This window comes from Rhipicephalus sanguineus, chromosome 5, assembly GCF_013339695.2.
Source record: "Rhipicephalus sanguineus isolate Rsan-2018 chromosome 5, BIME_Rsan_1.4, whole genome shotgun sequence".
Classification (NCBI taxonomy): domain Eukaryota; kingdom Metazoa; phylum Arthropoda; class Arachnida; order Ixodida; family Ixodidae; genus Rhipicephalus; species Rhipicephalus sanguineus.
In genome coordinates, this window is record NC_051180.1 from 30,761,538 (window position 1) to 30,786,844 (window position 25,307).

At 45.2% G+C, this 25,307-nt stretch overlaps 1 protein-coding gene across 1 annotated transcript in view; it reads right to left on the reverse strand.

Annotated features, from left to right (window-relative positions):
• Positions 1-25,307, reverse strand: part of LOC119393423 (trithorax group protein osa) — a gene marked incomplete in the record, with an annotated part of 81,181 nt that overhangs the window by 11,388 nt on the left and 44,486 nt on the right. The window contains 3 exon segments of the mRNA XM_049416243.1: positions 12,953-13,042; positions 16,668-16,790; positions 22,198-22,329. Coding sequence (XP_049272200.1) covers positions 12,971-13,042; positions 16,668-16,790; positions 22,198-22,329 — 327 coding nt within the window.

The following is a 25,307-nucleotide window of genomic DNA, read 5'->3' on the forward strand; positions in this document are numbered from 1 at the left end:
TCGAACAATTTCGAAGTGAATACGAATAATATATATTACGTATTATAAAGAAAAATGAGCCTATCTCTCATGACTCAACTAACCTGCACAATATTTTTAAAGTTGAAGCAGGGCATATGCAAATGTCATTCTTTTTGGTTCAAAGGGAAGTGGAAGCAACTTTGAGTAGTAGCAGGATTTTACTTTCGGTAGAATGCAAGTGATAACCTGTAAAATATGCTACATTTTAAAATTTACTATACTTATGCATATATGCTGGTATAACAAGCTTTAAACTTAAAAAATGATGAATCGATGTGAGGGTAACACAATAAAACCTCATTAATTCTAACTCGGCTATTTCGAAATCCTGCATAATTCGATGGATTTCTGCGGTCCTTTATTTTGCAACGTAAATCTGAGTGGTTAATTTGAAGCAGCGGTCAGTAACAACTGATTAATTAGAAAACTTTAGGTGCCATGTGCTAATTCTTGATCCCGATTTAGCCTTGAATCCGCAGAAACGATGGCCCTTAGGAGCCACAAGGCAATGCAATTTAACGATACTTAATGATTAGCAGATGAAGCACCCCAGCCTCACAGCTGCACTGCAAGAAATTGCCACTGCGGCACAAGAATATTTCAGGCGTTCAAATAATCGCACAAGCCTAATGATTTCCCATTCTAAATCGCAGTTCCCTCCTTAAGCAGGGATATGGCACTTAAAATTCTTTTTATTATTATTTTTTGATCGATTTTGGTGAAGCTTGGCGAGTTTTTGTATTATTTGTGTGCACATTTCAAATATGTAATTATTTTTCTAGTACAACGTGTAGTTTTCAAAATGCAGAATATTTCATGTGCCTTTTGGGGACCAAGATTTTTTCCGAACTGAGAGAGTTACAAAGTAAATCAGCATATCACAATAACCTGGAATCAGAACTGTGTGCGGTGCAACAAAAATGGATATTCTAAACCCGTTTGAACAAAAGTTATGGTATGTTGAACATTCGAAAGTGAGATCTCAGCGTGAAATTGACTCACTTGCGAGTGCTCAAAAAACCGTAACTTTTGTTAAAACGGGTTTAGAGCATACGTTTTTGTAGCACTGCACACAGTTCTGACTCCAGATGATATACTTATTCACTTTGTAATTCTCTCAGTTTAGAAAAAATCTTGCTCCTCAAAAGGCACATGATGTATTCTGCATTTTAAAAACTACACATTATACTAGAAAAATGAATGCATATTTGAAATAAGCACACAAATATATAAACTCACCAAGTTTCATCACAATCAATCAAGAAATAAAGAAAATTTCTAAGAGCAGTGTTTCTCAACACTTTCGTGACTATGGCTATTCACATCTTAGTACATTCACAATGATTTCAAGTTAAAAGTATAATGCTCACTGAGCGCTTCTAGACAGCCAACGCAATCCAAAGGGTTTTTTATCAGTTCTGCTTGCAAGTTTCCTTTTTTCCACCGCGGGGATATTTTTAAAGCTCGTTCGCAGTCGACTAAATGAGCGCTCGTTGTTTCAGACATGGCGTCAACATTGCTCGCGAATGCTCCTTGGAAACGGGGAATTTTGACCGATTCCGATGAATCTGAGTGGGAATCTCTGGATGATGGTAGCAGCACAGACACGGAAGACGACTTTGATTCATCAGATTTCAGTACGGATGGAGCAAGTGCGTCACACTGCCCTAGAACATCAGCAGCTATCCGCCGGTAAGTTTCATCGTCTTCTGGAGCAGTTTCATCACTGCCACGCGACGATGTTAAAGGGGTACTGACACGATTTTGAGGCATCGCAAAAAGGGACATTTTTCGTTTTCTTGGTATGCGGTGTCAATGCTCTCCACACACCGGAGTAGGAGAACACGTATAAAATATTTTAATTTGACTTTGCAGTTTTCGTCACTGAGCATCTGCAAGCCAGCCCCACTGCAATGGACATTATCCCAACGAGTCAACACAGTTCCCCCGAGTGTGCAAGCTCTGAGTCCTGCATGCAGCCTAAATCACAGAAATCACTGTCGGGGTTACTGGACGACAATTCACTCATCGTTGTTTATGTGCACCACGAGCAGATGACTGATTTGCCGCTAGTACATTGCGAATTTCTGTATCCCCGTGAGATCACACTGCTATGAAACGTCAATGAGAAGTCACCCCCTCGATATCGAAACCGGAAGTGTCTTTTTAAGGTAGTGGTAATTAAAATATATTCGATGCATTCCCATGCACCACAATACTCCGAAAATTTTTAACATTCGTGTCAGTGCTCCTCTGACGTATCTGGTGTGTCCTAGAGGTCACAGCTCTTATCTGCAAGGTGTCAACTTCGTTTGGGTGGGAGCATTTGGCGCCGGCTGCAGAAAGAGCGGAGTTCTCTCTGCGGAGACTGCACGAAGAGGACCTTGACCTAGCGTTCCAGAGTGCCGCACGGAGGCTTTTTTGTGTTGTTCTTCACCGCAGAAGTCGTCAAGAGAGATATGCAGCCACACTCCGCGAAGACTGCATGGAGAGGACCTTGAACTAGCGCTCCTGAGTGCCACGCGGTGGCTTCTTCATGTTGTTTTCACCACAGAAGTCGTCAGAGAGATATGCAACCACACAAATGAGTATGCGTGGACATCGTTTACAGACACTTTTTCAGTTCCATATCTCCCCGCTGCTCCCATGGAGAGAAGGCAGCCTGTTGCGATTCTCGCCACCGCGGCGCTGCGGTTACGGAGATGCGCTAGGATAGTGAGCATCGTCTGGCAGCGGGAAGCGTTGCACCGCAGCGTCTCAGGTTATCACCAATTCTGGCTGCGTACTGCAAGAGAAATAACTGTTCTCGGGAGTTGTTTGTCATCTTGTTGTGGCGATTCTAGTTTGCGATTCATTTGAAACGGGCCATATTGTGCAAGGAGTAATGTGTATGCCCAGGGATTTCGAACGGTGGCTCAAATATCAAGAATGACAACGCTTTAAATGAACATCCACGCAGCAGTGGCTCTCAAGTGTGCACTTGCATTTGCTTACCGTGCCAATTGCGTGAATCTATTGCAGCACGAATGATATTTCCTCAGAGCCGTGCGGAACAGCTGCTTTCGTTATGATAGGCAACCGCATAGCTTAGTTTCTTAGCCTCAGGAGCTGGCTTCCCGCTTCAAGTTCAGCGACTGCGCGACCCAGAACCATCGAGTGCTAACTTGTATTCTTCCACCCGAAATTCTCCGCACTCATTCTATTTTAGATAAACATTCGACGTGGGCTTGCCCAACACATTTGTATCGCAATGCACACAATGTAAACAGTGTTTGTATAAGCATGATCCGTGTGTGCACACGAGGACGAACAAAAGAACCAACTAGCCCAAGGTCAAACCTTACCTTAGATTCATGCAGTTAGTGTTTTGAAAATGAGAAAAAAAAGGAACTTTATTAACAATAGTGTTCACAAACTACATTGCCTTGGTGAAACTTTTGTGGTGACAATTCTGCCTAGACAAGTTTCGCTTTCTTTTGTTCCCTTTGTGCTCGAGCTGTACAGTCATTTTGTTGTACTTCAATCATGCAAAAAAAGTGCATGCAGGTCATCAAATAAAAATGTACCAGCTCAGCTGTTAACTTCTCAGCGTACTCTGGGCAGCCAAAAACAAAACAAAAAAAAATATTTGTGCCTTTCTTCACAAAGGCATCCATAAAATCCCAGAAAAGGTCCTCAAATGTTTCCCCCTTGCACACTTGCCTAATTGTGTACTCCACAGAGCTTATACTGGTGGGTGTGTCCAGATAAGATCGAACACGAGGTCCCGGTCACCATTCCCGATTTTGATGAAATTTACTGTAGGTCTAGGCATTACACCTAGAACAATAGTTTCGAAGTTAGTTTTGCGAAAGAAAATTTTGTTCACCTGAAAAAAATATACAAATTTTGGCCGCAAAAACACTTTTCCGCCACTTTCGCGATTTCTGAATTTTGAGCGCACCTAAGGAAAAAAACGGTGCACTTCTTGGTCATAATATTTATTCCCCTTAAAGAACCAGTGAAATACAATCTTATGACTCTATTATTTTTCTTGCTTGTCGAAGCACCTTTTAGGAAAAAAATCACAAACTTGGCAAATCGCACAAAATACCTGTATTTCAGGAATTTATTGCTGCAAGCAAGTTAAAGCGAGGATAATAAAAATTGGTACATATTAACTTTGATACTTTCGCTCTCTTTTAATGTAACTCGTGTGGTTCTATCGCGCTCCGTTTCACTCGATAATTGGGCTGAAATGTAAGTGATTTACCAAAAACGCCGAACTTTGAAAATAGTTTTCTCAAAAAGGCCATTTTTAATTCAAAAAAAAATTCCTCTGATTGAAGTCAAGGACGTCATCTACCATTTTGCACAAAAAAAGCGTTGCATTATTTTGGTTGCTAACAAGTTATAGTGCGTCAAATGTGACCATGCCAGCCCGCGTCGTTCGTTATGTGTAGAAACTCGGATATACGTTGTTAAAAATACTTGTACGTGACATAATTGCAAATCAGCAGCTCCACAGCAACAAATGCGCAGCCAGGTGTCATGGTTCAGCAAGCTTTGCCTTGCGATCAGCCGCTTGGCAAACCCGCAGAGCAGCCGCTCGATGCTGCAGGCACTCACATTACATGAGTGCCGCTTCGACTGCGGATAAGCTCCGCTTGCGCACCAAACTACGCTCAGAGGACAAACGAGAGAAGGAATGCATCACTCTGAAAATTAAAGGCTGTTAAGTGCTAACAAATGTCATAGTATGCAACGAAAACACTGCCGGCAATTTCCCAGTGAGCGCCTTCAATACAGCACGCATGTATTTTTTTCCCCTGCTGTTAAGCCCGCAGCCGCAAAATGTCGTGATAAACGCTCGACTTGTGTTGAATATTCTATCTGCGGACGCATAACAATACAGTATTGTAAAAGCGGTTCTTTAATGAAGCAAAGGACTTGGACACACTTCTTTTCAAAGCCGGCTGACACAAGTGTTCTGGCACGAGATGGATAACAACTGCAGTTTGAGTTGTTCGACCATCGGAAGCACGTATGACAGCTTTCTTTAGATGTCAATGGCTTTCTTTTGTGTCATATGTTGCTCATAGAATGAAGCTAATTATCTTTAGGCCATCAGAAGAGAGAAAGCAACACAGGAGCGCACCACTGGAGGCGCTCACTGCGAAATTGCCGGCACAGTTTTCGTTGCATATTATGACATTTGTTGGCACTTAACAGCCTTTAACTTTCCCAGTGATGCATTCCTTCTCTCGTTCGTCCTCTGAGTGTAGTTTGGCGCGCAAGCGGAGCTCATCCGCAGTCGAAGCGGCACTCATGTAATGTGAGCACCCGCAGCATCGAGCGGCTGCTGCTGCGGGTTTGTCAAGCGGCTGATCGCAAGACAAAGCTTGCAGAACCATGACACCTGGCTGCGCATTTGTTGGTGTGGAGCTGCTGATTTGTGATTATGTACCGTACAAGTATTTTTAACAACTTATATCCGAGTTTCAGCACATAACGAACAACGTGGCCGCTTGGCTCGCTTGGTCACATTTGACGCACTATAACTTGTTAGCAACCAAAATAATGCAACGTTTTTTTATGCAGGATAGTTGATGGCATCTTTGACTTCAATCAGAGGGATTTAAAAAAAAAAATTAAAAATGGCCTTTTTGAGAAAACTATTTTCAAAGTTCGGCGTTTTTGGTAAATCACTTATGCTTAAGCCCAATTATTGAGTAAAACGGAGCATGATAAAACCAGGCAAATTATTTTAAAAGAGAGCGAAAGTATCAAAGTTAATATGTACCGATTTTGATTATCCTCACTTTAACTTGCTTGCAGCAATAAATTCCTGAAATACAGGTATTTTGTGCGATTTGCCAAGTTTGTGATTTTTTTCCTAAAAGGTGCTTTGACAAGCAAGAAAAATAATACAGTCATAAGATTGTATTTCACTGGTTCTTTAAGGGGAATAAATATTGTGACCAAGAAGTGCACCGTTTTTTTTCCTTAGGTGCGCTCAAAATTCAGAAATCGCGAAATTGGCGGAAAAGTGTTTTTGCGGCCAAAATTTGTATATTTTTTTCAGGCGAACAAAATTTTGTTTCGCAAAACTAACTTCGAAACCACTGATCTGGGTGTAATGCCTAGACCTACAGTAAATTTCATCAAAATCGGGAATGGTCACCACGAGCTCGTGTTCGATCTTATCGGGACACACCCTGGTGAACAAATTTTTTTTTAGGGGAATACAAGGCTTCCCGTGAATTACGAGCACAGCTTCAGGAGGAAGGGAATCCTGCGACCCCAGGGATTCTTTTGTACAATTTTAACAAAGAGTGGTTTTTCTATTTTCGCCGCTGAGTCTGCTTTCTCGACAAGTAAATGGGAAGGCTGGGAAAGTTAAAGGCCAACTGCAATGAAATTTGACTTGGGCAGAATTCGCTCGGAATGCGTTGTATATGTTGGGTAAGTAATGATAATCACAGTGAAAAATCTTGCAGTCACATATTTCATTTATAATCGGTGCTTTAATTGTCAGCTAGCAGACGACGCGGAGCCCTAGCGGTGTGCCCGGGCAAATTGAACACACACGGAAATGATGTAAACAGTTCACGGCCGCTCGTGAGCAGAACTCTCAGCAGCCACATCCCTTCCTTTTCTGCATCACGCCCCTCTACGAGCGGCTAATTCAGAAATGTTAACTATTTTGCAGGACGAAATGCAGGGCCGTTGGCTGCTGGAACACGTATGTTACGGACGGCACTAGCTTTCACGCTTTTCCAAAACACGTAAACCTCCAATAGCTGCGGGTTATCGCAGTGAGATGAAAGGAATGGGAGCTATCGAAGAACGTGGTACTTTACGCGGCGCACTTCAAATACGACGACTTTATGTACGACCGGTCTCTTTTCGCCCAAATACTGTTGAAACTGAATAGAATGTTGAATCCTGACGAAGTGCCTTCAGTATTCCGCCACTACAAACCCAACAGCTGGAAGCTCCGACGAGTGTTTGGAGAAGCACCAGCAACAAGATGTACTCGTATTGGACAGCTTTAGTATAGCCTAAAATGCTTGTGTCAGCGTGTTTCGCACGCTAAAATATAGCGTAACGCTATTCAAAAGACATTAGTATAACGTAAAGCCGGTAAAATGACGCCCCGCGATGCGCTAGACTAGCTGCGCCATCTACGCGCGAGTAATGAAAGCTCCAAAAGCTGATCGGCTCGCTTCTAGTTGCTAGTAGTCAAAGCAGCAAAGTTCGACAGAAATGTAGTCGTGCTCGGTTCAAAGAAATTCAAGCACGTAAACGTATTTTAAAAAAACAAATTGTGCTATGTTAGGTTTAATGTAAATGTTTTGGGTGCAGTCAGAAAAGTGTTTACGGAAATGCAGGGACGCTTTCGGTAGACATGGGAGTGTGCCAAACCGAGCATCGATATCGAAAACAATGCTGTCTTACCGTCCGTAGTCTATCAATGAAGCGAGAATACCCGATGTGTAACAGCGAGTTCTCCAAGACAATAGGGCGAGACGATAGGTGTGAAGCGGGCAGCCGTTGCTTAGAGAAGAGCTTTATGGGCATGTATCCGTGTTTCCTTTACGGTGGATGTTTACATACTTTGTTTTTTTCGTTACCATCTAAAAAGAAAACTCTGTGGCGCGGCCGCGAAGTGAATACTTCGGAGCGCAGAGCAGACGATTCGCCTGCATCGGTCGGTCAGTCGGGCTAGTCGGGCTGTAGTTTGCGTCACTTCCGGTCAGCTGTAATGGCGTCGTTTTTCTGGTTTCGGTATCAAAAATTGCGTTGTTGGTGGGTTTTTTTCTGAGGTAACCACTTGCATTTCGAAGGTGAAATTTGGCAGGTACCATTATCTCCAGCTAGACTGCCTATAAATCGGCTTTTTGAGGTGTGCGAAACTTCGTTGCAGTTGGCCTTTAATGAGGACTGCACCTCCCTTCAAACTCCAGTCTGCGCGGTCGACCTCGACGACTTCACCGTTATTAATATGCTTAAAGGGGCCCAGCAACACTTTTTCAGCACGATCAGAAAACACTGCCGATCGGTAGTCGAGACTCCCGAGAAAACGCGAGCCAAACATTATAGCGCAGCACGCGGCCTGGGATTGACGATGAATGCTCAAAGTCAGATAAAAATCGCTTCCTCTTCTCTTGACAAATGATGCTTACGGCGTCACTGACACAAGGTCACTGCCATTGGCTAATATGAAGACGGCGCGCTCAGTAGTTACTGCAGGCGCCGCGGAAAGCAGTCACTTGCCCGCCCGCGCATGCGATCACACTGAAAGTGTGCCGCGCGTTCGAAGAAGTAAAAAGAAATAAAAAGTGCTCAAGGTCATGAGGCGCGTGTGATGTGCCTTCTTCCTCCATGTCACCCCTCCCTGCTTAGCTTCCAGCACTTTCGCCCGGACGAGAGAAGAGAAAGCAATTACAGCGTGCCACAAATCTTTGTAACTCCGCTTGTACTGGACAGATTCTAAAAATTTTTGCAGTGGTCGATTCGTGAGGAAATAAGCTCCTTTAATTAAGCCATTCCATGGCTACTTGGAAACGTGTTGTAGGGCCACTTTAATTGTCTTCGAAATGTCCGCTTCGAGAAAATGAAGGTCACAAACCGTGCACGTTTTGCTCAGTTCTTTGTCTGCGCAGGGAATAGCTGTTTTCCGTTTGCTGAGAAGTTCTGGATCCAATGGTGGCGCAAAAAAGTGACTATTCTGGGTGGTGGTTCTGTACCCGCTAGAGCAGCCACGTGCAAAGCAGGTTGGCATTGCGCTAAGCCCAGCACATCGAAGAATACACAGCATGTTGACGGAGTATGAAATGCTGCCAACCACGGCCGACGGCCGCACTAGTCAATAGCACCACAAACAGAATGCACCGAAAGGGCAAGGTTCTCGCACATGGGTGAAGAAAAACGCAAGCGAAAAGAAGAATCGTGTAGAAGGGACACGCACTGCGCCGCACCTTTGAGCTCAGCTGACTGGCGCATGCTGTCAACGCTGCCACCGACGCCACTAACCTGGCGCAACCGGTGGCCGCAGCGCCCTCTCAGCGCCTAGGAATACATCAAGCCCGCCTGGGGAGTCGCAGTACCAGAACTGAAAAAGTATCTATAAACGATGTGCGTGGATGCACATTTTCGAAAAGCCAACACAGTGAGCCAACCTTTGTTTCACCACGTCGAGAAACTGCTTCGCGTGATGGCACGATAGGACTTAGTGCTTATACTTTTTTATGTATGTAAATAACCTTTGTACTTACAGAGCTTATATTCACACTATATTATTCTATAAGGGCTTTGCGTTCAAAACGTATATTTCGATTTCTTTTCATGTTTACTATGTGTAGAGTAGCATTGATGTTTTTATGAATCTTTTTCTTTCTGACGCATTTTTCTTTGACAATTTTTTGATAATATTCAAAATGAACCTGCTGTTTGAAATTAATACTGTGGGAAAGACCAATTTTTCCTCTATCATTTGATACACTTTAGCATCAATCAATCTCTGTGGCAGGAAAAAAAAAATTTCCTGAACTACCTAAAAACAACAACCGATTTTTCCGCAATCACGAAAGTGTTAGGTACCGTATATTCTCGCACATAACCTGGCCCTGCATATAATAACCTGCACCCCAAACTATAACTCTACAAAAAAAATAAAAATAATCATGTAATCCCTGCATATAACCCGCACCCCCACTTTTTAAAGGGCCCGTAAACAGGCTGCGACTTTTTTTTTACGCCCCCCAAACAAGCTCGCTAATTCGTACAGTAGACCGCGGCGATCACGTTTTCCGAATATTACAGCGCTGCGCACCGCACAGACCCTTCATTTCGAAAAACAATTCCCGCGCTTCTTTCCTACACCTGACCAATCCTCCTCGTACGCGCAGTGACGCAAACCAGCGCCTCCTCTATTTTTCTGTGCCTGGGCGAAGGAGCGGAGCACAATGGAAACCGACCGTCGGCGTTAGTGCGGCTTTTAGCCGCCGGGCGCCGCCACCGAAGTAGACCAGCCGTCGCGTCGTCGCTCGCGGAAACGAATGCCGTGGCTGCATTCGAAGCTGCTATATGGTTCAGTTTTCGGCTGTATTCGCGTTGTTTAAAGTATAATGAAAACTTGTAAACTGGAATCATGAAGCACTTGTCGTTCTGGGCAACCAGCCCATTTCGAAGGCATGTGTCTTTCGCGGCTATTTGATTAAGACGCTCGCGCGTCGTCTGCTAGCCCGATTTCAGAGAGCGCATGCAGTGATGCGCGGAAAATTGTTTTGTCACCGTTACGTTCGCTTCACAGAGAGTCGGTCATTGACTGTCTGAAAGTCGATTTTCGAAAGCAGCATTTGCCAAGAGCTAATACTGAAAGCTTGGGCGCTTAAAGTTCCCCGATGCGTGCTACCGTCTACTGGTGTAGCACACTCTACGCAAGCCATGAGTTCATGCGCTAAATAGCATGAAATGTCACTAAGCTGCTTTCAGTGACAATGTACATAATGATTGTCGGTTGCTTCGCCGGTAGCGCATGTAGTGTCCATGGGCTCCGATTCTTCAGCTTCGGGACCTAATGTCAGCGCTGCATGCACATGGCGGTGATCGCGAGGCAGCGTTGCTACTGGTACTACATGCATTCGTTGACTGTTCGGACGCAACACGGTCACGTTTAGAGATACTTGCCATGCTTGATTCAGTTGTTAGTTTGGGCTGCAAACGTGGAGGGTAGTCTGCAAAGAGTGACGCGACTGTATCCTTCGTAAGCCGCCGCTTCTTATATTCTATGAAATCTTCGCATCGTAAACGACGGCTGCATATTCTAGTGTAGTTTGAAGATGTATTAGGAGACCAATTATCCCGCCTAATTACTGCAAGCCACCTCTACCGAACACCAGCGGCAGCTGGAAATTAATGGAACGACAGCTGCACAGTGTATCAAGGCAAAAGCCTTAGATGCCTCATCAAACGCGAAAATTGACCGTCGGCGGCGTCAGCATGAATGATGCAAAAAATAATTACGTGATGACGTCATCATATGACGTCACAAATCATAAAATTTTGTGACATCGTCGTGACGTCACATAACGTGACGTCGTCATATTACATCTTCGCTTGGTCAAAATGGACCGATCACGGAGGCAGTGCATGCCTCCGCTGATGTGCAGAAAGCTTGCACTGCCTCCGATCTTTGAGGCTGTAAGAAAACCACGTTATAGGTGCAGAAATATCTCGGAGGGAGGCAGGGAATGTTCAATACATTGACTAGAAGCTAAAGAAGAAGACGGCTTTCGCCTTTCAGTCGTCTCAGAAATGCATAAGGGATCCTGTGAGATTTTTTTCGTTATCAATAAAGGGAAATAAAAAAAAAAGACAATCGTGATTTCTTTCACAGTTCCATTTGTAGAGTGGAACACAACAGTATGACATACTAAGGCACTGGGGCAGTTGCAATAGCCTGAAATAGAAAATAAAACGCGAATACTATCAAACTCGAGTGCAGTATCGAACCGGCAGCACGGCCTGATAGTCTGCCTGCGGAATACTTACAGCGGGGATGGAAAGACACGCGAACATGCGGCATCTGCATTCTTTGCTGTTTCGCACCTATTTCCAAGTGGTTAAAGCCTGGATGATTGATGAGAACACGACGTCATCCATTACACAATAAAAGACCATCTAGCATCTTTTTACTGCCACCACGGTTAGAGCATGATGAAAACAGCGCGCCGCTATGTTCGCGTTTCTTTCCATCCCCCTGTACCTGTGAAAGCCTGCAAGAAGCACAAATGCAATTAAACTCGGATGCATACACGAATTCGTGAGCTTCATGATACGCGCGGCCGTTCAGCGCCAGCTTCCCGTAGTCTACTTGCACAGCGCCACCACACGGCAGCGGCGAGCGGACGCGGAGCGCGCGCTCGACGGCCCGAGGAGAGCGTTCACCCAGGCACTGAAAAATAGAGGAGGCGCTGCGCAAACTCGGCGATCGGCGAGTTTATGTAGCACTGAGCTCGTCGATTGGTCTTAACCAGGCCTCAACAAGTTAACGTCAGTTCCTGTTCCCACCTGCCGCTACGAAACTGCACCTTGTTTCTTGGCCCTGCGGTGATGCAGTTTCGGCCACGCAGATAGCACCTGCACGAACTTGGCCTTCGACATGAGCAACACATAGAGGAAGCATTGTTCACTTGTCGGCTGCAAATCGAGCGGAGAGAGGGGAACCTCCGGTAGCTTGCTTGGTTTTCCCATTGCACGCGCGGCAAGCGGGGTTCTTTTCTCTCGCGCCCCTTGGCTGTCTTGAAAAGCAAGCACGCATTCCTGCTGCATTGTAAACTGTCACAAAGGTTTAAAAATACCGAAGAGCCGAAAACTGCCCGTAAAGTTACGGAGCACATGCGACAACGTAAACAATAAACAACCAGGGGCCGCAGCAAGCGGAAGTGCACAGCGGCTGATCGAGCTCGCCGATGACGTCAATTGCTGACGTCCTGTCACGTTGCCAAATTGGGCGGAGTCACGACGACAGGCTACGCCTTCCCCTCTCTGTGGCTGAGAAGGGTGGCGAGGCCGCGCGAAAATTTGAAACCAGCTGAAACGGATGTTCTAACCTCTGTAACTTCCTTATTATAGCACGTACTCGCAAAATTCTTGCGGCAACATGCTCACATTGCAAAAGTGCGCATATTTCTCTTCATTACAATTTCTGGACCTCGGGGTTGTTTACTGGCTCTTTAAATATACTTTTTCAGTCTTTAGGTGCGGGTTGTATGCGAGAAAATATAATAAGTACTCGCACGACATGCGCAGTAATTCCGTGAAGATTAGTCTATGCTTTTGTTAGGCGCAGACCGCAAAAACCAAGGGGAGGGTGTGCAGAAGATGTGGAAGGAAGGGCAATGAAACAGACAGGATAACATTCGTAGCGAGCTGGACAACTCACCAGATCACAATACGGAAGTTAAGAGCAAGTCGGCTTGCCTCCTTTCCTCTTCTTCTTCGCACGAGCCCCGCCTCGGCATGGGGCATGTGGCTGAAAATGTTTTGGGCGAGTCTTCACAACCAGACTGCAGTTGGCGATGGCTGCAACTACAGCTCTTGCAAGCAGCTCAATCAAAGCAGCCAACTTCAAAAGCCAAAGACGAGCTTGCGTAGCAATTGGTGCCGGAACAACAGTGGCATCATTACATTACGAACATGGGGCACCATGAAGTGCTATCATGTATGATTGTAATTACACAAATTCTCGATGTCAATACCATTCACTAAGATGCACAGATACTGCAAAATGCTTGCCGCAGACATTTTAGCAAAGCGAAACAAGCTCCAAGCGAAACTGGATACAACAACATTCATAGCAGTATGTGTCTGAAGCGCGAGTATGGTAAGAGTTCCCACTGAATGCCATGAAGTACCAAGGCAATCAGTATATGTGGAGGTGATGACAGGTGTCACAATTATTCAACTATACATGCAAGCGAAAACCTGCGTTCACACAAACTTCCCATTAAGGCAGTGGCAATAATGAATTTCAACAGCAATTCTCCTAACGTTTTGCTGCGTGGCAAAATTATTCAAACACCAGGCATACCATGCTCAACTTGCCCAGCCTTTCATGTCACAAGCGCAAGCCGAGTGCAACACACAGCCATAGTATGAGGCCACCACGTCGTCAACTGGTGCGAGCAATTAAACGGTGAAGTTTGCAGGATAACAGTGCAGATTACGACACTTAGTGAGTCACTGGCCCAAGCCTGAATGCTCCCTCCCACATGCTCTGTAATGAGTAATAAATAAAAAGATACCTGCAGCACTACAGTGCTCGCAACAGTGACCCAGAAAAGTGACCATACGATAAAGGCCTAGTGAAACCGAATTAAAGAAGCACCATGCCTCGTAGTAAAAGCACAACATGCAAAGTAGTTCCTTTTCTTGAGGAGAGGAGGACAGCAAAGGGCTGTTGTCTTGCATTCATCTGCCTAGCCACGCAACTTTCACATCTAAGGACACACCAGCTAGCATCACGATGGGCAGAGACCACGTGCGATTCACCGCCACATGCAAAGCATTTCATAATTATAGGAACAGCAATTAACAGTATCTGCAGCGACAATATTTCAATGCCTTTGGAGCAAGTATAGCCCTGCTTTATGGCACAAAAAAAAAAATTGCTGAAAACAAGAAAAATACACCAACATACCAAAGTGTCAAATACAGCCACCATAGAGTGTTGGGCAAGAAAACAGTGCAGAGAACATAAACATACAAAGAAAACAATGCATTCGAGTTCATTGCTTCTGTTTTCATATCCTTCTGTTGACTGCATCGTTTTCCGACCCTCAACAATGTGCTCAGCATCAGCATAAAAATACAGCACATAACCGCACCTTGCACTTTCTTGAAGAAGAACTAAAGAGCAACTGTAAAGCAGTTGAGACTAGCAGATGAATATTCTAAGAACCTTATTAATATGGTGGAAGTATGATGGTTAGTACTGGAGACAAGGAAATCCATAATGGACTTTCATGAATGTCATGCGTAAATTTTCACGCTTAACTACCAGTGTGATGTCACCGAATCTTCAAGTATATTTTATTTTCTGTTTTGGCGGGTACAGACTGGAAAATGGTCTAGAAACTGATACAAAGTTGAGTCGTCAATTTTTTTTGGGACGTAGTGTAGCCTTTTTTTCATTTTGTGGAAAATGAGCTGGTGTCGACTAGGCCAAGGCTAGTGCTCCAGTGTTCTATATAAGAAATGCTCAACATCTTGGTGAACTCTGCAACAATGAGCATGATCAGCTGAGCACGGATGAAAAGAATGCAGCTCCAATAGACACCATGACTCCATAACAATTATTTCTCGCAGTTTTCCGTATACAAAAACCCCTTGATATTTCTATACACAAAAACAGAACGTGTACAGTAATACCTCGTTAACTCGAAGTAGTAAAAACAAGAAAAAATTTCGAGATAAGCAGATTTTCGAGATAAGCAAAGTTGGGCGAATTCCATCGAGAAGTTCAGTTCTAGCTAGAAACGTTATCCCTACTGACCAGTTTCTTAACAGGAGCGCCTAACTGGCTCTTTGTAAAGGTTTTGAAGAAAAATAATGACATATCAGCGCTATTAACCAGCTGTGTTTTTCGGCACTGCCTTTTTATTTAGTGCAGAGCGACCGACTAAGGCTGGTCTACCTCTCAGTAACACTTGTACCTAGCAAAGCTTTCTCGAGTTGCTTAACACATCGTATGTGCCGATCATCCGCACCGCTGCACTCAAATTTATTTCGCATCAAGCGAAGCATGTTTCTTGTTTCGGCGGATGTCGTCACCCCTCGAGTAGCTGCGTCGACGCTGCCGCGATCACTGTGCGTGACGCCACGTTGTTTGGCTTTAAAAAATGGTCAAACCAGCCGATGTTGCAGGCTAGATCAGTTTAGCCCACCGCTAAGTCCAGAGAATCGGCCTTATCTGTCGATGTGCCTGGAAGGGGCTCCTCTCGCACGATGCCACACATTCAGCGCCGTTTTGACGTCCGGAAACTTCGAGCCTCGAATCCGTTTCTTTGATTAGGGCTACCTCTCTTTGCAGCATCAGTGACTTGCTTTGCTTTGGTGGCGTTATTCTCACCACATCGCACGGCCGACGAAAAAATCCGCGCGACGTGCCTTGCGTAAATAAAATGCTGAAATCGCATCTCTGACGGTAAACACAACGTGTACGAACCGAGCTATTTTGCACGGCCTCCTTATGTGCACGTCTATAGCGTCACATGACGTGACACAGGGTTGCTCGACAAAGTTGGTATGCCGCTAGGTTCCGACTTTACTTTCGGGAACAGTGTCCACTTCGTCGTAAACGCGGCAGCCTCGCGCGAACCTTGTGAAACGTATGACATTTTGCCGCTAGTATTTTGTGAAACGGTTCGGCGGCGAAGTTTTGGTTCCATTATCAGTCGAGATTTCGAGATAACCGAAAGTGGGCACGGAAATACTTCGAGATAAAGGGCAATAAATACATTGCACCTATGGGAAATTGTTCGGTACCGCGGAAAACTTCGACTTAGCCGATTTTTCGAGATATGCGAGTTCGAGTTAACGAGGTATTACTGTACGTGACTTGCCACTGCACGCATTGAAGTAGACAGCCGACAGTGTTCCTGGCACTGTTTGAAGAAAATGAGCTCAAAACGCTGTCAGTCGTATACCCTGACAAGTACAGTGCTTAGTCATGCCAAATCCTGTGAAATTGACCGTACACCGAATGGTGATCACCCGAGAATATTGCTCTTTGTGTCTTTTTTTCCACAACAGCTTAACCATTTCTGAGCAGTGGAAAATAAAAGAGGATTCCAATAGAGCTTTTAAACTCTGAACATAGTAAAACTGTGTGCGCTGAGTGAGTGTACTGTGCCTTCTTTTCTGAGTGCACTTACCTTTGCACCGCATTGTAATACAAAATTATACCAGCTCGCCTAGGTCAGTGCATTAGTTCTGTGGGAATTTGTTTAAAGCAGGTGCAAAAGAAAGGTCCTGTACTCCTGCTGGTACTTTTGAACAAATGACTGAACACACTAACACACTAGCAAGAGTCCAATGTTGGAAGGTTTATGAAGGTATGATGAAAGATAAAAACTGTCACAACAATGCTTGCTTACTTGTTCGGACGTGTGCGGCTTATTGATCATGTTGGTGGCTGGGGGCTGCTGGGGCTGTTGCTGCGCAGGTATCTGATGCTGGCGATGTCCAGCATCGTCAGAACCTTGCCCATTACCCTGCACCTGTGCACAAATGTTGGAGACACTAGAAGAAGGTTTGGAACTAAGTGCTTTGTCTTAGTGACTACAGCTTCTTACTGCTGAGCCTAAGATAACAGTCAAACCTCCTTAATACATATCAGTTTTAAACATACTAACGGTTAAAAGTTGCGACGAATCCCCGACTGAGTCTCATAAAGCGAAATGCATTCGCTGACTGCTTAAGCTGTTGTGATTCGTCCTATGCCTTCCGGTTAGTGCGTACCGCAATAACTTTTTGTTAGGGGTGTGCGAATACTCGAAATTTTGAATATTTTTCTAATAGTGTTTGCTATTCGATTCGATTCGCACTGGAATTTTACTATTCGAACTTCCCAAAAACAAATACAGTCAACGTCCGATTGAAAGTGACCCCTTCAAATTTTCAATATGCTTCACCTCATTACACTCGTATTGCGGCAAAGCTGCCTTTCAAGCTCCGTTACGGTCAAACTTAGCCAAGACAGTCAACGTCCGATTGTAAGTGGTCCCTAGATTTTCAATATGCTTCACCTCATCATATCCCGGTATTGCGGCAAAGCTGCCTTTCAAGCTCCGTTACGGTAGAACTTGGCCAAGAGACAGTCAACGTCCGATTGTGAGTGGTCCCTAGATTTTCAATATGCTTCACTTCATCCCACCTGTGTATTGCGGCAAAGCTGCCTTTCAAGCTCCGCTACGGTCGCAAATATATTAACTCAAGAAAACGCTGGTTCCAACATGGAGATGAAAGATGTAGCAGAGGTGGGGGCTCAATTAATGCTGTTTCGGACCTGAAATTTGGGCAGGAAGTCCGAAAAATCGGAAGCCGAAGCTTTATAGCATCCAAAATTTCAGATGTTCTTATATATCGACGTCTACAAGGCAGATTAGGAACTCCGGACTTGAAGGGAGCAGACCCTTGTCCGCCACATCACTTGGGCTTCCACAGAAGCTGAAAGAGGAGGAGAGGCTGACGAAATGGCATCTTTGCCTATCGCGTGTAAAATGTTGTCGGCGACACTTTGGTTGCACCAAATCATGTACATAAATACAATTTGGCCTCTACATTGCCTCATTCTTGATAAGACAACTATGAAACACCACCCCGCCAGCGCTTCATCAACCTAGCAAAAAGAAACACTTTCATGTTGCTATCTCATAAGAATATGCTTAGGAATCCTCTCTAACTTTCTTTTCTGCAATTTCACTTCGAAGTATTCGAAAAATATTCTAGAAATATTCGAAAAATATTTTATTCGATTCGCAATCACACTTCAATATTCGAATTCGCTTCGCACCCAAAATTTTGCTATTCGCACAGCTCTACTTTTTGTACCATAACAGCTTACTAAGCCAGTGAACTTGTCGATGTCACAATGTTCTGCAAAAGGTTTTCCGTCTTTTTGAGATGTGCAGAGATCGGTCAATCAATGATTTCGACTTCCGCGCGACTGAGGCGATACCTTTGCTGGTAAACATCGGGAAAGATCGAAGGCGAAGTGGCGTTCATTGACGAACATGCCAGTATGACTTATCGCCAACAACCTTATCACAACAAGTGTCTTCAGCTCTCTGCTCGGGCACACGTGTGGCGTAGTGCTACTCTAAGCCTACTGTATGCTTTTAATAGGCAACAGCCTGAATGCACTGGGCTGCCAGTCGCTGCTGCCTCGTTGTGCGGGACAGTGTTCAAGAGCGCACCCGCTTTGTAGAAGCGAAAGCAGCTCACTGTTGCCAAGTTGAGTGTCGCAGACCGCAGTTGCCAAGAAACCTCGCTGCATTGGCTCTCTCACGCTGACCACACGCGTACGGCACAGAAAGCGTAGCACTGCTGTAACCATACTGCATGCTTTTATTAGGCAAGAATCCAACAAACGCACCTCAGCCCACTGCCATGACTGCTAGATCATTGCACAGTGTGAGTCGCTTGCAGCAAGCTCATCATCAAGCTCATCATCATCACGTTAACCCAACAAGCTACTCGCCGCATTTGTGCAAGGTCTGGAGTGGAGCTCCCATGGCAAATGCGCACATATGGTAAAGCTAGTGACCAGGTAGTGACGGCGAGAGCCAAGTAGGCGATAACGCGCTGCACGCAACAAGCCCGGGGATCCCCCCCCGGCTTGTTGCACGACATCCCCCCGCTAATTCTTTCATGGGAAGTTCTTGATGAAAATATCTCGTGTGAGTCATGTATTTCATAAAAATGTTCTTATTGGACTGAAACCACTGATAACAAGTAGTTGAAGGTACAAGATCAAAAGGCGTATCGTAGAGCACCGATTATATGAGATACTTGCATCAAATAGCATTGATACCATGATCGAAAAAGCTCATTTTATGCTAACGGACTCCTGAGTGGATTCACTCAGGCCCACTCGGGCTCACGTCAAGCCACTAGTCTGAGTGAATCTAACTGAGTAATATGCTGGTAAGTTTGAGTCCGAGTGAGTCCTCAGAGTAAAATATATTTCTTGAGTGAGTCTGAGTGAGCTCAAGTTTTTTGCCGACACATGGTAGGATCTGCTTCATTGCCATGCAGCTCTGCAGAAAACATTATCTGTAATACGTAGTACAGTAAAACCCCGTTAATTCGGACTTCACGGGACCAGAGAGAATGTCCGAATTAACCGAGGGTTCGAATTATCGCGAGTACGATCAAAACACTAGAAAAATGTTTCTGCCACCACCAGACTTTTATTTCTTAAAGAAGTCGGTGATCGTGGTTTGCTTCACGGAGGCAACGTGCAAGGAAATCACAATTTTGCTAAGTTCCTGAAGGTGGCTGTCCGCGCACACTGTGCCGCAAAGCGGCGGTCTAGCTGACGCAGCCAGGCTTGAAATATTTCGGCCGTCATCCAAGCCTTTCTATTAAAGCGGTAGCCGACAGGCAGCTGCTTAATGTTCTTAAAACATGTTGGCTTCGCAGCCTTTCCGATCACCAGCAGCGGCAGCTACTCTGTGCCGGTCATGTTCGTAGCCAGAAGAACCGTCACCCGCTCTCTACTCCGTTTCCTGCCGACGCACGGGTCCCCCTTAAACACGATCGTCTTCTCAGGCAGAGCCTCAAAGAACAGCGCTGTCTCGTCAGTGTTGATAATGTTGCACGGCTCGTACGTAGAAAGGCGTGCGGAATGTCCGGAACGCCAGGCCTGCACAACGCTTCACCGCGCACGTTGCGGAACACCAGGGGTGCTATCGCGGAACGATGCCTTATGCCATATTCTATGCTATTCTTATCATCCACCACTCGTGGCTGGCTGATCGCGTTGATAACGCGGACGGATCGTCGCCATGTTGCCTGTTGCTGATGACAGTAGCGATGCACTGCCTTTCATTGTGTATGTGCCTCCGAGATGCAAAGCTCGTTTTAAATCTCGGAGGCCATAATCCGATCTCGTTACCTCGTTTGAAATCTCGGAGGCCATGATCCGATCTCGAAGTTGTTAGATGCGCCGTCGATTTCGGCTGCGAATCCGAATTATATCCGAACCGCGGCCGTGGCGGTATCCGCTGCTGCTTCCCCGTCTCGACCCGACCTCGGTCGGGAGTTCGAATTAACCGAAGCGCGGTCGAATCTGTCCGAATTAATGAGAGTTCTCAGCCATAGAACAATGCACATTTTGGACGGGACCAGACGCCGCGTCCGAATTAACCGAAATTCCGAATTAACGGGGGTCGAATTAACGAGATTTTACTGTATAGCTAAATACGTCTTTTGGAAGTTATGTTTAGAATTTATTGGCTTTTTTCAGGACGCGGAGTACGTGATGAAGACATACATGCGCTAATTTTTTAGCTGACTAGCGGAAGCGAATGTTCCGATTTGGAGAGCACCGATAATTAGTGCGTTGAAGCAGAGCCATCAACGAGCAAAGGCCTCTTGAACAATGCTGCTGCTGATAATGAAAGCATTCAGTTTGAACGTAACCATAAACACGTTAGCAATGATAGCCAACGACGATAAAGATGATGACGAACACGTAGAAATAGATCTGCAGGCAAGCAAACAGGCCTTGAATGGTGATAATGATGGTGATATTAAAGCTTTGAACATGAGGATTAACGCACTGATGATGACGGTCATGAACGATGATGAAAGTGTTCAATCAAAGCTGTTATCAAGCAGCCACATGAACATTTATGATGATGATATTAAAGATGAATGCGTTGAAATGCATGATGAAGACATTGATTATGGTAAGTAGTGATGATGATGATAATTAATCCGTTGAAACAGAGCTGTCGGCAAGCAATGTTCTCATGTACGATGAACAAGGATGATGGACCTAGTGTAACTGGTGTTCCCAGCGTCGACATGTGTGGACACTTGTTTTTTTCTAGAAATAAAGCTAAATTTTCCAGGTTTTTGGTTTATTCCCACTATCGCATGTATTTTAATTGCATATACACAAAAAAATATTTACTTGCGCAACTGAATTGGCCGTGGGATACAAAGGGTTAATGACGTACCACGTCACGACTGTGGCCAAAGCTCGAGCAAAAGCTGTACCGTTTTACACATCTACTTCACGAAGACGCACAGAAACAATGTAATTATGCTGTATCAATTGTAAGGCTAGTTATTTTTTACAATTTTCGTTGCTTGAATTCAACTGTTTGAATAGTTGCAAAAATCAACAATTTTAAACATGTACTAAATTCCGTGGTTTTGATGGTTTATGGTAGTAAGCATTATGATGGTTTGTAATTGGTACATTTACGTTTCCATCACACCTGAACTCCATTCATTCATGACGTCATGGTGACAGTGCATTCTATGTGACATCTGCTTTTGAGAAACGAAGAGCTGAGGAACTCCACAAAGCTCAGCGGCTCAACGTAAACAAGGTGACTATTTGCGATTCCCAGGGCCAGTGAGAGGCCTAGTGCAACTTCCCAATGAAATGATTGCGACGTTTTCAAATCTGCTCAATCCCAAACAAGTTCTAAGACACGAAAGGTGACTTCTCGGGAAGTCACTTTCGGAGAGTTTCACTTCCGTGAAACTCTGTCTGCCCTGGTATTGAACTTTCAAAGAACATGACCAACAGCGCTATTGGCACTATGTGAAAGTAGCGTACTTGGCAATACACAAGAAGCACAATCGCCTAGGTGTTTGGTGGCCAAGCCGTGCAAAATTTAGCAAAAGTGAAGCAACTTTTGTGAGTGATCGCCTGAGAAAATCGCCAGAGGAAAGCTCCTCTTCAGATGACAATGAGTGAGCATGCGATAAAATTGCTCCATCAATCCAATGGTTTGAGTGTAACGGCTGGAGGTTGTCTGGTGCACGGTGTTGCAAGCCCGGAGAACTTCACCAAGGGTGTTTGAAAGAAATGGCTTGCTGTGGTCACTGAAGACCTGCAATCTCTCCACAAGATGCAATACACAGCTCTGATATTTAGCTTACCTGTTCAGTGTGCTGCTGCTTTCTGCCAGCATTAGCAGCTGCTGTTGGTGGTTGTTGATGTGGATGGTGCTGCACATTTTTATGGTGCTGGCGATGACCCGCATCGCCGGAAGCCTGCCCTCCAATGTGGATCTGCACACATGATCCACAGCTCTAATAATGCTGTTAACTACAGTTAAACCTGGATATAACAAAATTAAAAAAATCCCGAAAAAATTCGTTATAAGCAGGTTTTCATCATATCCAGTTTCAGCACAATTCAGAAGAGAAACGCACAAATTAAACACAAGGGGAATTGAAAACAGAGCTCACCCAAAGCATTTATTTAGCGACAAAAAACTGCATTATTTTGCTCTATTGCTTGTATGTGAGGGATGGCAATTCTGAATGTTCTTAGGACATCAATACAACACTGCTCAGTCACCATCTAGCTGTGGTCTCTGAGATTGGCTCCAGCAACGCGACAGCGCATTGTCGGAGCCAATCTCGGAGGCTAAGATCTCGTGAAACCATGGTGTGGCGCAAGATGGCAAAGCGCATGAAGTCAGTGTCGAGTTGACCTCCAAAGAGCAGTCGTCACCGTGGTCGCGGACAGTTTCCACCAGCGCCTAATCTGACATCTCCTCAGTAGTGACGACACGGTTGTCGGCATTAAAAAATATCGCAAAAGCTCCTCAGGGGCTGCTCCATATGCGGCGTGAACTTGAAGCGTAACAACAGAGCAAGGATTTTTTTTTAGTGGCATCACCTGGTGTCAGGTTAACGATGTGCAGTTCAGAGACTACTGCAACAACCGAAGAGTGGCGCAGCCAACGCAAAAGAAAATTTTAAGTTTTTTTTTTAATACAAAAAGCCGGCGCGGTTATCGTGGTGGCACCCGCGAGTGGCTGGATGAGGTTTGAAGGGATGGGGGGGAGGGGTGGGGGGCACGCTTGTGCACACGCCCGTGGTGGCAAGAAAGCCGGCTCGAGGGGTGCAGGCCTTGCCTGCCCGCCTCGTGCACACCCGCACGCACAAATGAGCGCTCGCTCTCGCATCGCAGTCACCGGGGCTTCAAGCGCGCCATGTGTGACGCCGCTGTTTCGCACTCTCATCGGCGGGACAACTGCAGAAGATGCACGCGGCTCCTGCTCTTGCCAAAATGACAAAATTCTGGGCAAAATCCTTAGGTTGTTGACGGCGGAAATTCGTTATATCAAGGGTGTCTCCCGCTGCAAATACATGTGCTTGGAGTGGACTTGTCTATGGAGTAATGGCGAGGAATAGAAAAACTTTGTAATATCGAGGAATTCGTTGTATGGAGGCTTAAGACATTTTTTATGGCGCAACAGAAAGCTCACCCTTCGCAGTGTATGTAGCTGCAGTATTTAATCCTAAAAGCACATAGTAATTTTACAAGCAGTATTTTTCTATCTGAAAGGCTCTAAACAAGGATGTACCTTTCCTCCAGCAACGCTGAGAATTGATAGCGATGCCGCCAGCCCTTCTCGCGATTTGTAAAAGCTATCATTCTGCTTTTGCAGGAGTTCCTGTAACTATGGTTAACCACCTTTATTTCGAGCTTTTCAACTATTTTTGAAAATAACAAGCTGTTACAATGAGATGATGTGGCATTATACACCTTCCCTGTATTTGTACAGCGTTGTGTGCACATGCATCCCAGGTTGCCTGTGCCTGTGTCATGGGTGGCTTGTCCCGGCGTCCTTGCTCTCTCGATGCACGAGCCAAGCCAAGTCATCAAAAACGTCACTATGCATATGTGCGGCCGCGCCGAGTAGCAGTGCACGTCATTTCTGAGACGAAGTGTAGGTAGCAAAACTATGTCGCTCCAAAATCTTAGCGACATGGAAACTGTGTGCACGGTTGCACGAGCACACTGAAATGTTGCTCAAGACGCGCTGACAAGCATGGGATCATTATGTCATGCGAAGGCAGTGCCACTTAAATGCACATTACTAATGCAGGCCTATATGTACTTTTTTATGGAGTAATACCTTTTAATATAGAGTAACGAACAATATTTCAATACTTACAAAAAAATCGTCAGCCGCATACAGCAATCAACGCCCACATGGCTGGGTACATCGGATCGTTCATGTTCTTGCTGCCAGAGGCGCCACAGGTCATTTTTCGCGACTTTCAATTAAGAAATAAAAATATAAATACGAATTCAAATTTAGCATTCAACAAATTCAAGGTTTTTCAAGGACTGGTCCGAAATTCAAGGCTTTCAAGGGCCTTGAAAACAGATTTTCGATTTTCAAGGGTATTCAAGCGTTTCAAGGACCTGTGCGCACCCTTGTGCTCGCGAGTGCATGGACACGTGGTGGCCTCTGGGGCAGCCATGATAACTATGTAGCTCACGATGCTTCACATAGCCAACGGCCATGGACTTTGGGTATACAGTCGAAACCCGCGATAACGAAATCCCGAGGGAACGAAATTCTCACCGCAACGAAATATTTTCGGAGCACCGGCGAGCGCCCATAGGAGTCAATGCATTTCGTAACTCGCGACTACGAAAGATATTCATACCGCAGTCCCTCATTAACGAAATTTTTGAAACACGAGTGCGCAAATAATCTACTCTCGCAACATGAACTACATTCGAAAACTGCTGAAATGCATTCATGCTACACTTAAATTGTGCAAAACTATCGCTACAGTGCACTTGATAAGCAGCCGCCATCATTGTTTACAAAAAAAACATAAAGCTGGCGACAATGATGATGATGATGACTTGCCGAAACACCTGCTCGTTATCGCGGACTACGTAGCCAAATCCACATTCCTCGTGGAGTTTCGTTCGTTGGCTTGGCTCTGTGCTTGGCTTTGTCGGCTTTGCGCGCACATGGTCGCGTGTGTGGAGCCATTTGTGAAGCGTTTGCTTGGTCGCTTGGTGCAACGCGAACTGTGTGTTGCGATGGCTTCGTCTTATTTCGCTACCTGCGAAGATGCCGCCTCCAACGAAAAAGCGGAAGTTCATCACGCTGGAAGATAAGGCTGCAATCATCAGTGAGGTGGAAAAGGGCAGGGAAAAAATGGACATCGCCGAAGAATTCGGCGTTGCGTGCAGTTCGCTGTCCACGATTCTGCGCTTATCCGCGCTG